At 39.5% G+C, this 13,465-nt stretch overlaps 1 protein-coding gene across 1 annotated transcript in view; it reads right to left on the bottom strand.

Moving 5' to 3' along the window:
- Nucleotides 1-13,465, bottom strand: part of slc30a7 (solute carrier family 30 member 7) — a 37,554-nt gene that overhangs the window by 14,736 nt on the left and 9,353 nt on the right. Inside the window, exons 6-8 of the mRNA XM_066692643.1 lie at nt 13,001-13,195; nt 12,228-12,278; nt 7,572-7,707 (exon numbers count right to left, since the gene is read on the bottom strand). Of these exons, the coding sequence (XP_066548740.1) occupies nt 7,572-7,707; nt 12,228-12,278; nt 13,001-13,195 (382 nt within the window). The remainder of the gene's footprint in view (nt 1-7,571; nt 7,708-12,227; nt 12,279-13,000; nt 13,196-13,465) is intronic.

The following is a 13,465-nucleotide window of genomic DNA, read 5'->3' as shown; positions in this document are numbered from 1 at the left end:
TACCCAACTACTCGACTCACCAAAGCTATCCACATTCTGTAGCAAAAATGCACGCACAGACACACATACTCGCTCACACACATTAACTTTTAAAAATGATTGTTTGTAACTTTATACATTTCAAAAATGATTTGTAATTTGACAATGAGATGTAGCACAAACTGATGCACCTGCTCTCTGCAGTGTATCCAGGTCATCAAACTAAATTGCATGTTTTTTACACTTTCTGTACATTAATTAAATGTCTGGGGGGACAAACACATTGAATGTAAATGTTTTCTAAGGTAGTTTTTCCCTTTACTGGTGCCAATAAGATAACCAACGCATGTATTGGTGAGTGCAGCTCCCGAGAAACTTGTGTGCGCTGTTTTTTTTTTTTTACCTTGACATGTCCATGCCATTCCCTTTGTAACTGGCTTAAACAGCACATTCAAAGTGGCACTACTGTAATAGGCTTCTATCCATATATCAGTGGCCAAAGATCATATTAATTACTACTAATTAAGCCTATAATTGGATCAATGAGGTAAGCAAGACCTTTTATTGGACTGAAACCCAAAATGCCTCAAGCACCAGGGTTGGAGGACTCTCGTGCGCTTAGCTTGATTTACCCTGAAAAAATGTCAACTGATTGCAGCTCTCAACACTGTACTGAATGTGTCATTTCTCCAAGGTAGGCCTCAGCTGTACACTGAAACGATAAGTCTGTTCGAATTTGAAGTTACAAGATGCATTGTAGCATTTGGTTTTCTTTTGTATTGCGCCATTTCCTCCGCAATAACCTAAAACCTCCCTCTTTGATCAGTCTCAAGAATAAAATAAGGCCTTGTCTTGAGAGTGAGAAAATATGAGCTAGAGGGGGGATGGGATGGGGGGACCACGACTGTATTAAAAGATGTTTTTGTTCACGCTTACTTAAATGTACAGTCCCACATCCAGAAAAATGAAATGCTTCAAACAAAAAAAATGTGACTTAAATGATTCGTGCTTTGTAATAAAGGAAATGTTGTATTTGGGTACTACTTTGTGAGCTCTCTTTTGGCCTTTTAAGAAGATGGTAGTTTCCTTAGCCAGGAACATTGTTGTGGGGAAAAAATAAATTAAAAAAATCAGTGGGAGCATAGACTATATGGAACAGTGTCAAGTCAAAAGAGTCCTGGTTATCATATTTCCTGAGCAGTGTTTATAGCTATTTGCATTTTTGGTCGATGCAGATTTCTGAAATATCAACTTAAAAAGTAAAACTGTAATCCTCCAGAGTGGTGTAAGAGTATTCTCTAATCAGCATAGAACTTGGATAGATGCACTGCAGATTCAGCAACGGTCTTGTTCCAGACCCGGAGACACGGGTTTGTGTGGCACAAGTCTCCAAATGAGCTGTACATTTCCCCCCCCCCCCCAAAAAAAAAAAAAACGATCAAAATGTTTCCAAGTCTTTAGAAACTGACAGTTTAAGAGTAATATATAAAATCTCTAGGACTGGGGGCTCATGGAGACCACGCTGGGACATCCTTGAATTTTACACTACTCTAGAGCACAGTTAGATACAGTTTCCTCCTTGATTAACTTATTACCTGTCCAAAACACCTTTCATTGCTCGAGAGCCAATCCACTAGTAATTGAATGCAAGACTTATCATGCAACTGATTTGCTTCATATTCCAGAAGCTTCCAATGCACATTAGTGTGCACAGAAATGGTGCCATCGGTCTGAATAAACAATTGCTATTTATAGACAGGGTTCCTCACAGTACTTGCCATACAGCAGGAAACCAAGTGGCCACCACCCAAATAATGGCAGCCCGGGCAGTTTCAGTGTAACCCCGGCACAGTGAACCGAAACATGCAGTTCTCACCATTGCACTGAAGACTGGCTTTTGCTCCTTTCTCTCGCTGCTCATAAAAGAGTGCCAGCCGAGGCAAAGATATTTCCAGATTTCAAACAAACAAAAACAAGTAATTTAAAGGACAACTGTTTCAAGAATATAGTTAATGATGTCATCAGTTGTTGATAGGAGAGTACAAGAAATTATTTGCATTTTATCTGTTCAATTCTAACATATTTAACACTTCAAAGTGTATTGTAGCTACAGAGGAACCTACATCACTCACCACATCTGTTAGACCTTGGGCTTTTTTGTTGGATTTTGGTTTTGAATTTTGATCACCAAATATCCCTTGAACTATTTTCAGCCAATTTGCCTTTTTTTTCCCATCCATAAAACGCAGGATAAGCAATTAATGAACACACACACACTTGCCTCTTTTTACCTTCAGGTCTTGATTTTATTTAATCATTCAAACAAAAGTGTTAAATCAACTGAGTTACTCGCTAACCCTCTATGTCTAATGTAACTGCCATTTCGTTCTCACACCTCGGCTGATTAAGCTTCCAATGTGTCCATGTTCTGGTTGTTTCATCTCAAGTAGCAGACAGTGTTCTTGTGCCTACCATGAAGATCTGTCCAAATAGCAACTAATTGAGATTTAAAAACAACCACTGACGATGAAATTAAACCCTGAAAAGCTCAAGTCCTACATATACCACACTGAAAGGAATAGAACAATTTGACTTCATCATTCATTTACACAGTAACATGATTCCCATCACACTGAGTGGTCACTGGGGAGTTATAAGGGGTATGTTTTCCTTACTTTTTGGGGTTTATTTCTGTATTTCTACCTGCCCTTTAAATTACAATAAACACTTTGAAATTTGAACCGGAGAGCCAAAATCACACATGGAAATACAAAGCCATTCTCGCATTACTTTTATTGCAGTAATTAATCATCCAATTTAGACTTGTACACACAAACTTGGCAGATTCCCAAACAAACCTTAAATGTGAGCACATGACCATGCTTTGGAGGTGCATATTGTGTCGGTACCAGGAAGACAAGCTGCACCGTCCTGATCAGACTGCATCAATGCACTAACAATGTCAGAATGGTATTGTGGCATTGCAAAGATGCTTTGGGTCACACTGTTATTATTATTTAATGATTCAATACAATCACAGCAGCAAGATAAGAGGCGTTTAATTTAGCATGATTGTTCATTAACCCTTTAAAGCTCTAACTATTGTTCTAAGTCCTTGACCATCTCTTAGTGGAGTCTCTGCGATCTGGTGGCAAATCAAGCATTTATTTAACATCCCTTTCCATTAAAAGGACATTCTTGCTCTGCTATCAGGTTAAATAGAGCAATGCACCGGTTATTAGAGTAATTAAGACTGATGTTAACTGTAAAGTAAAGGACTTTATTTTAAAATTACCATTATACCATACCAATATATATATTTTTTATCAATATTTAGAAAATATATTTCAACATGCGTTTTTAAACCCTTTATGCCCATTAGTTTGATCAAGCAAGAGAAGGGATATGGGTCTGATGTCATAGCTGTTGTGTTCTCTTCATTGCATTAAAGTCAGCCCTGGTGTAACAGCCAGCAACTCGCATACAGATTGCATACTGCTAATCCAGGGCAAACTTGCTAAGAAAACAAACACTGAATTCTATTAACTGCTCTCTGGCTCCTACATTGCATCAGTAGTAGGTTACTTCTGGGTCACTGACTGACATATTTTGTGTATTGATCAATTAGCAAAATATGGTACGTTGCAAAAAATAAATACAGTTAAGCACTTTACCTATTATTTCTTAGCCTCATATAAAGACTATTTTCCAAAAACGATACGATCACTTAATATAGGCCTATATTGAAAGATTTTCTATATTCCCTGTTGCAGCATTGTCAACAGCTTTGCATCAAATAAAGAAATAAATAAAATATAAGGGCTGCCCTGATTAATTGGGTCTATTAATCGACTAATGAATTGATAGACGATCAATATTTTCCCTATTTAATTGAGCAGATTTTTTGTTTCATTATAATGACTGGCGATTATACGGTTAACACTAGAAGCACAGACACTTCGAACTACCTCCAAGAGCCAAAACCACTCATTTTAACTAATAGCTCTTTAATATGGAAGCTTTCTAGTGCCAAAATACAAAACAATTAGTATGCTGAAATAGAGAAACGATCGGTGTATTGCTTTACAGGATGTTGCGAATTTGTTATTAATATACAATGCACACGTTGTTAAACAATACAAGCTTATTTCTGTTTTATACCTGTTGAATTGCTTTATAGCATTGTAGTATTTTAATGCCACAGTTAAATGTAATACTAATGTTTTACTTTGCTTCAAGCAGCACGATGGTAGTGACTGAATTAAATGTAATACACATTGTATTGTAACGTGTCAGTTTTGTTTTACGTGATGGCTCTCCGTGAATACAATATAGGGGCGGAGATTGGATGTGATTAACATACAGGCGGGATTATATGGGACTACAAGAAGACACTTGTAATGCTATACAGTGCTTGTGTTTATCAACCTGACTGTAGACAGGCGAGTTAGAGATTGCGATTTAAACTTGATTTGCGTTTATACAGCTAAAACGCCATAGGCATATTTAATACATATATTTATGAAAAGTCAAGAACGGGTATGCACAGTGTATTCAGTAATTAAAATTAAAATCAGTCAAACTGACCAGTTTATCGCTTATAGTGTTAAATTATAAAGGTAAATCACGCAAGATATCACATGACGAGAGCTACAGTATGGAGGGTGATCAGTGTCAGAATTAAGATGAACGTGATTATGAACATGAAGATGCAGACTGTCCGCTTTTACAATGTTGCCATAGTTGGTCGGAAGTCAGGCATTTCAGTGCAGAGCAATGGTGGACAGATGAGTTTAAAACTTAGTTTCCATATTATATTTTTTACCTTCTTATTTGGGAATATCTATCTACTCACCCACATGGTCTCTATAGATAAAGAGTCCTTTATCCTAGTCTAGTCCTACATATTACTGTGCATTTATTTTAGGCTTTATACAATTTATTGTGGAGCCATATAACACATATACAGATATAAGTAGGATATATATACACATATGTGCAGTTGGAGCCATCTCTGTGACAGAAAGCTACAGAAGAGCCATTCTAGATTAACTAGTATAGAAGGGAGTAGGACAGGCTTTAAATGAAGTACAACAACAGGAATACCCCAGGGAGACTTACTAGTTGCAGTTGACAATTGAAACACTGAAAAGCTTCTGTAACAGGCCATATTAATTTTCTGGTGGGTAAACAATAAGGGTATTTCCAAAGGCAATGAGAGCTTGTGACATTAAAGTGATCGTACCTTTTTAATAAAAGGTTTTAAATACAGTGTGGGAGTACTGTCACTGGAAAAACTGGACATCATTCAGATAAACTGAATTTAACTTCATCAATACCCCTTGAATCACTTCACAACTTTGATCCTCCCGTCACATTTTCCCCACTAAACTTCTGATTTTAACAGCCATTTACCAATAACACACAAGTAAACATTCATAAATATGGAAAAGTGCAGAGAGAAGCTACAATGAAATTGATCAAATGAAAGGAAAATCCCTATCCAGCAGATTCAAAACTATATACAGCCACCTTAATGTTGAAATGCGCCCGTTTCCTCATACACCCTTGTATGTTGCTTTAGTTACTGTTTATGTGGGTGGGGCATCTTATTTTCTGCCAAATCAATCAATGAAAAGAAATTGCCGCTTGCATTTATGGAGGACTATAGTTAAATAAACACCTAAAAAAAAAACGAACCCAAAACCCATGAAAAAACACATTGCTGTTTGCAATACATTTTCTAACTAGTTTTTGTTGGAAGCGAGATCAAATTGCATTTACACCAAAATTAGAAACCAATACTTCTAACGTATTTTCATTAACAGAAAATAAAAATATACCATGACTATTAACAACTAAATAATTAATGGTGAAAATAAAATACATAAACATCCTCTGAGTAACCAAACAAGCAAAAGTAAGTGAATAAATAAAACAAAAACACACTCATTTTTGTTTCAAAACCACCATGAAAAAAATAGCTGACTGCAGAGTTAGAGCGATGTATGTGTTCTGGGACGCATTAAGATTCTAAAGCCCCACACTCCACCCTGTTTAAATATCCTATAATTCTACCATTACATATAATTACCGCAATTTCAAAGAGATTCAGAAAAATCTTCGCAAAAGATTAAAGATTAAAATAGATTTTAATTTTTTATTTTTCTGCCTGGTAATCAAGAAACAATCATGTTTGCAAACAGCGACAGGACTTGCCTTCTGTTCAGGCATGGGAGGGAGCAGGCAAAGGACATGACAGAAGCAATGATCTGCAGGAGGTATGTATACATTGAGCACAGTTTCTCCAAACCACAGTCATTCCAATGCCTGAATTCCAGCCATGCAGCGAAATGGTTACAAGGTTTTGTTCTGTCCAAAAAAAGGTCAAAATAAATTCAAATACATTGGTTCCTACAGAGGACGAGAGACTGTTTTCAGTGGGAAGCTGTACGAGTGTTCAGAAAACTTTTAGATCACAATGCTTTTCTTACGGGCTGTAGAACAATGTGAATCTCAACTGTGGTCCCCTTCCAGATCTCCTCTAACTCCCTCTACAAAGCCCTGTTTTCTATTGGCTGCTTGTTGTCCATTTGAAGAGCTATTTTTCTAAATTACATTATTGAACCACATAATGCATTGTTAGTTCAATTAAGGATTAGATTAAGCAATTAAGAGCTCAGTTAGAACAAAGAGTCATCACAATCTGGAAAAAACTCCCCAGCAATGTGGTTGAAACTGAACATGTGGGAACATTTAAAAATAGACTAGATAGGATCCTTGGATCACTTAGTTATTAATGGACACCAAATGAGCATGATGGGTCGAATGGCCTCCTATCATTTGTAAACTTTCTTATGTTCTAAAAACTAGCAGGGTAAGTGGGTACTCCAGGTCAGGTTTGGAAACTGCTGCTCTACAGCAAGAGTGGGGAGCCCTGGCGGGCCACTGTCCCACAGCTTTAACAGGTCTCCTTATAGCTCCACTCTTGCTTACAACCTGAAAACCATGCTTAACTGGATCTCTTTAGCAAACAAGGGCTTCAATTAAGTAATGGAGAGTGATGTGGATCAAAGACCAGAACGCACAGCAGCCCTTTAGGAGCCCAGAGCCTGGACTGACCCCGGACCCAAACCCTGCTCTGTAGTGTATAGTGAACTAATGGTTGTCTTATTTCAACTTTGTGAAGTCGCTTTCAGCTCTTACTATTAACTTCACCTGGACATTTCAGCCATCTTGCTTTTATGCACTCTTGTTGAATTGATCTGCTCCCTTCAACTCCTGATTACTTCTGAAATTCTGGCACTTTAATCATCTCATGGCATCAGATTCTGTAATGTTGGCTCTGTATTTGTATTCTGTATTCTGTATTTGTTTTACTCCATTTATAATGGGATATGTGCTTACCTTGTTGTGTTTTGCACTTACTGTATTGTATTTTGTAAAAATGTTTCTGGTGACAAGTGTAGGCCACCCTGGGTAAGGAAATCTACTTAGGGGGCCAGGGTGGTCAGCCACTGGTCTTCAGCCAGCATTTCATTTAGTTTTCCAAGGAGATCTTGACTGTAGGTATATGTGCACAAAACACTCACCTGACTCCGATCAGGAGGGCGATCAGCATGGAGCAAATGGGGTCAGCTATCATGAGATCGTATTTCTGCATGAGCAGGGCCGATATGATGACACCAATGCTGCCCAGGGTGTCAGCCACGATGTGCAGGAAGACTCCTGGAGCGACAGCAGAGGGAAGACAAACAGTTAGGTCTTTTCAAAACATGGCTGCATGTCGTTCACCGGGGTAGTGGATTCTGGTCCCTGATTCACAGCTTCTTTCAGTCTATTACCTGCTCTAAAGGATGTAGGATTCTCAGCTGTATAACCCAGCGAAAGAAGGGATAGCTACTGATGGAAGCTGGAAATAAATCCTGCCAAGTGGCCTTGTTCGGTTGAATTTGAATTAAAGGTAGCCAGACTGAGCAAACAGAAGTGCAAATGCAAACCATGAGAGAATCCTTCTCGACACGACGGCATACACAAACAAGAACGGACTGAAATGAAGGCAAGACGTTACAAATTTGTGTTTTCAGTATCTGGCGAGTGCAGAATCGCCAGAGCGACTGCTTACGGAATGAAAGATCTAGAACAGAGTGCATTTGACCCGAGACTCTGCTGACTGAGCCCACTTCAGCAGCTGTCTGAGACATCTATTTAAATCTATTAAATCATAAACATAAAACATTTTCCCCACTTCTCATATAACTGCCTTAAATCGCATCTTTCAATTGCTTCATTAATTCTCCCATAGAATAGGGCTCTCTTTCATTGCAGCTGTAGTTTTGTAGCTTTTGGAAGCCGCGTTATAGGTGGAGACAACAAAACTTAAAGTTGCAGGAAAGCTCCTCCACACTTATAAGAAAACCAAACATTCCCACCAGAGGCTTTTATTGTAATTGCTTCTGATGGCTGCCAATAAAAAAGACCCCAAAACCCCCAGAGCCCCTTTTAATAGGCTATCTGTAGGAGTTAGGCAAACGTCAGCAAGTTATTATTTGTTCTATGTGTGCAGGGCCTGGAGCAATATAATTTGGGATTGACAACTAGTGGTGTCTGAAGAACAATATAACCTACAGCTGTGGCACAAAGTCTAAAAGAAGAAAATAATAAAATAAAAAGATGAAAGAAGTAAATACAGTTTACATGTCCAATTGTGGTCTCTTTCCTTCATTTTCTATTTTTCCTCAAGTTTAGAAACTAAACTTGTGTCCTTCCAGTCTTGTTTTGACCTTACACAGGTCTGCATGAATGAAAATATTGCTAATTTGCATTGAGGAAGGACATAGAACAACAAATGTTGGATGTACACTAACTCGTTCTCCATAGACTTTTACACTTTGAGATCATTCACTGTAATATCCTGATTGAATTTGTATAGTTATTTGGTGACCACTTGTAAATGAAATACATCACATTAGTGTTTGTAAAACCAGGAAAGCCACCTGGGATAATGGCATCTGCCAAAGGAATATTCAATTCAAAATAGTACCAGTTTCCCACACAGTGCTTAATTATCTCAACGGATAAGAATCATATTCTTAACAGCCAAGTTAGAATAAAAAGTTCTGATTTTAACTGGAGAAACTTCACAAAAGTAGAATAGCTATTCGAGTAATCACAATTTCCTCTGCAGACTGTGGAGTATGTAAGAAGCTCTTGATAATGGTGGTTATCATGCTTTGTGGGGGGGGGGGGGACAAAAAAACACAACTGCTTATTCAGTTGGCAGTGTCAGTAATATATTTACCATTATCTTAGCCAAAGGGTTTGGTGGTATGGCACCCTAATTTTTTTGCCATTCACCAAATTTCACATGTAATTGGCACACTAAGTGATTGAGTGCTGGAACAGATCTCAGAACAAAAAAAAAACAACTAAAAAGTGTTTAACTGATCTGGCCTCTCTCAGTTTATTCCCATAAAACTCTGGTCCTTTACAGTGTGCTCAGTGGAGGCATCATTCAGTGTAAATACAGCTTAAAGCATTAACCTTCTGAAGCCAGCAGTTTCACTTAAGGGTGTGTGAAACCAAACAAGCCTATACCATCATGACATTACAACACTCTGTCCCTTGAGGTTATAGTCATCTGTTCTTGAATGGCTGTTACATAACCAAATAAATAAATTATGATACAAGCTCCTGTGTATTGTACTTTTTTTTTTTTTTAAAGTTGGAATTCAAACCTTTTGACCTAATCCTCACTGCACAGCTCCCAGCTTCACTTAGGATATTGTAGAAATGCACAAACGAGGCCTGTGTTTTGCACTGAGAGGAGGGCAAGAATGTACAGTAGATTTTGCAGCCTCTATATGAGCGGCACCCTCCCACTTGCCTACAGACAGTATATGCACAGTAGAAGCCCACTAACTATGAGCAAAATGAAAGATCAGCTCACAGACCCCTGAACTTGAAGAATGTGTCATGGTAATAGCAGGTGGTTATGAGAAAAGTGCTCTCAAACAAAAATGGAAACTGAAAAAATTGGTGTTGTCTATGCATCCCCCAACCCCCCCCAACACTAACACACTGCAAGTAAAGGGCAGCTTCCCTAAACTGGGCCTCCTGGAGAGCCCACACTCAGCCAGGGTTAGGGGCAATCTAAATTCCTCGCTTATTCACTTTCACACAACACAAAAACACCCCCGGGATGATGGAACAAAGCTGTTAAAGTCACAGTGTCCAGGAAAACAGTCCACTTCCCTGACAGACCTTACCCTAGCACTCTGACCTGCGTGGACAGCCCTGTCTTTCAGAAGGAAGGAACAAAAGGGCACTTCGACATCTGTTACACTTTGGACAAGGTGTCACCCGGTGTCAGTAAAATAGTTGAAGCTTGACAAAAGAACAAGAAATTAGGGATGCACCGATTGATCGGCCACCAATCAGTATCGGGACGATATGGCCAAAAATTACTATATCGCCCGATTGCTTTAAAATGGCCGAAACTTCTGACTGATAGTGCTGCCTTTATTGCGTCTAACTAAGCACTAAGCACTAAACAAAATCTCACCTCGTGGAGTTTCAATGATCATGAGAACGGTGAGGAATCAGCCCAGAACTGCACGGGAGGATCTTGTTAATGATCTCAAGGCAGCTGGGACCATAGTCACCAAGAAAACAATTGGTAACACACTACGCCATGAAGGACTGAAATCCCGCAGCGCCCGCAAGGTCCCCCTGCTCAAGAAAGCACAATGAACATCTGAATGATTCAGAGGAGAACTGGGTGAAAGTGTTGTGGTCAGATGAGACCAAAATCAAGCTCTTTGGCATCAACTCAACTCGCCGTGTTTGGAGGAGGAATGCTGCCTATGACCCCAAGAACACCATCCCCACCGTCAAACAAGGAGGTAGAAACATTATGCTTTGGGGGTGTTTTTCTGCTAAGGGGACAGGACAACTGCACTGCATCAAAGGGACGATGGACGGGGCCATGTACCGTCAAATCTTGGGTGAGAACCTCCTTCCCTCAGCCAGGGCATTGAAAATGGGTCGTGGATGGGTATTCCAGCATGACAATGACCCAAAACACACAGCCAAGGTAACAAAGGAGTGGCTCAAGAAGAAGCACATTAAGGTCCTGGAGTGGCCTAGCCAGTCTCCACACCTTAATCCCATAGAAAATCTGTGGAGGGAGCTGAAGGTTCGAGTTGCCAAACGTCAGCCTCGAAACCTTAATGACTTGGAGAGGATCTGCAAAGAGGAGTGGGACAAAATCCCTCCTGAGATGTGTGCAAACCTCGTGGCCAACTACAAGAAATGTCTGACCTCTGTGATTGCCAACAAGGGTTTTGCCACGAAGTACTAAGTCGAAGGGGTCAAATACTTATTTCACTCATTAACATGCAAATCAATTAATAACTTTTTTTAAATGCGTTTTTCTGGATTTTGTTGTTGTTATTCTGTCTCTCACTGTTACAATACACCTACCATTAAAATTATAGACTGATAATTTCTTTGTCAGTGGGCAAACGTACAAAATCACCAGGGGATCTAATACTTTTTTCCCCTCACTGTATATATATATATATTTTTTTTAAATACATTGAATTAGAGATTTGTGAGATGGACACTCAATGCGTTTTATTGCTTCTGAAGTGTCAAAGTAACCTTCACTCAAATTTAAAGATCTGTAAATGTATTTAATATATCTTTAAATATTTAGAGATCTTTAAATGAATTGCAGATATCTTATTTTAAAGTGCATTTGAAAATATCTTCAAAACTGGAAGGGAGGCTTCAGGAATTTATGGAATACTATAGAATGACTGAGGGATACATATTTTAGATTTAGATTTTAGGCATGCTCTTTCCAATAAAAGCTTCTGACTGGATTTTACAGCTCTGTTCACAAAAGAGTCAATGGCGCTCTCTGCTAGTTACCATGGGGTACTGCAATCTTACTGTACTGAATTCACACAACCACATACAGCAGGGGGGCCCAATCCTGCAGTAATTTTAGGTTTTTGATCCACAGTTCGATTGTACCATGTACAGTCTCCCTCGGCAGAAGTTTAAAACTGGATAGAAATTCACAATCTAAATGCACCTGTGGCATGTAGCTCTAAACTGAATATCAAACCCATCTGCCAAATATTATTTCAACGCTCCTCCTCCGGGCGTTATTCTTGTGCACAGGCAGTTGGGGTGCTCACAGTGTACAGGACACATGATGTATATGGAGTACAACCCACCTTGCAAAATCTGCTTGCTGGAGCCTTTTCCTGGCATATGTAAGTGATCATCTGCAAGAGAAAAAAAGGAAATAAAAACACATTGCAGGAGGCACTGTTCATTGTTTTGCGAACAACCATAAATGCCCCCTGCTGTGACAAACACAGGTGCCTCACACATCTCCGTGAAGTCTGGCAAAGCACTGAAAAACAGATCAAACCCTTGGCATGAAAATACGTCGACAACAAAACAGACTTTTCACCCTGCTTTAGAATAAAAACAAACCAAAGGATTTTTAACACAACGGAGAGGAGTGGAAAAGCAGAACTTTAATTGTGTTAAACCTATAAGACCCTGTCTGTTTCCACCTTTAAATGTCACACTACAATTAGTTTATTTTCCTTAAGAATAAGAATAAAAGATCATTTAAAACCCTTAATCCAGCAGAAGGTGTTAGGCAGACCTCTTATTTAGCTAAAAGGAAATCCTTGGCTTTGTATCCTCTTCAAATAGGGTTTGATCTATATTTGTTCAGAATTCTGAAAGCAACAGCTTTTCATTTTCTCCTCTACTGCATAAGCACCCCCTAGTGGCATCTCCGGTCTTTTTTTTAAAGCAAGAATCTTACTTCAGACAAATCAAATACAGTTTGAGAGAACTGAAGATCCCACTTGTATTCACAGCATGCTATCCAGAGGATCATTTTCCTAACACCAATCTGTACTGTTTGTCCAGCTGTGAGGTTTGCAGTGCAAGCTACAGTCTGGGTGTGCCCAGTGACGGTGCACCTTACCCTGGCAGTGTGGAGCATCATGGGAGTGTCCGTGGCCGCTGTGGTCATGACTGTGTCCGTGGTCGTGGTCGTGATCATGCCCGTGCCCATGTCCGTGCCCATGGTCGTGTTTGGACTCATGCCCGTGACCCAGCCCTCCGTGACTGTGGCCGTGACTCAGACTGCCATTGAAGAGCGAGTGGCTGTGACCATGTTCTGTAAACATAATTGAAATATTAGCATATACCACAAACAAATGCTGTTTTTTTGGTGGCATTTTGTTGCCTGCAAGGTCGGTGTGAATGGGTTTATGATGGCATTTCGTTACCAGCAATTTTTCGGCAAGGGGGTCTGTGTGAATGGAGCAGGAAAACAAATTACAGCAAATGACGCGCCACATCCTTGCGTTGTCGATGCAGTCTGTGCGCTAACCGACGTAACCAATCATTGTGACCACAACACAACAAGGTGAAGACACCTTTGAAT

The sequence above is a fragment of the Amia ocellicauda genome, chromosome 19 (assembly GCF_036373705.1).
Source record: "Amia ocellicauda isolate fAmiCal2 chromosome 19, fAmiCal2.hap1, whole genome shotgun sequence".
Taxonomy (NCBI): domain Eukaryota; kingdom Metazoa; phylum Chordata; class Actinopteri; order Amiiformes; family Amiidae; genus Amia; species Amia ocellicauda.
This window is presented reverse-complemented; position numbering and strand designations above follow the sequence as displayed.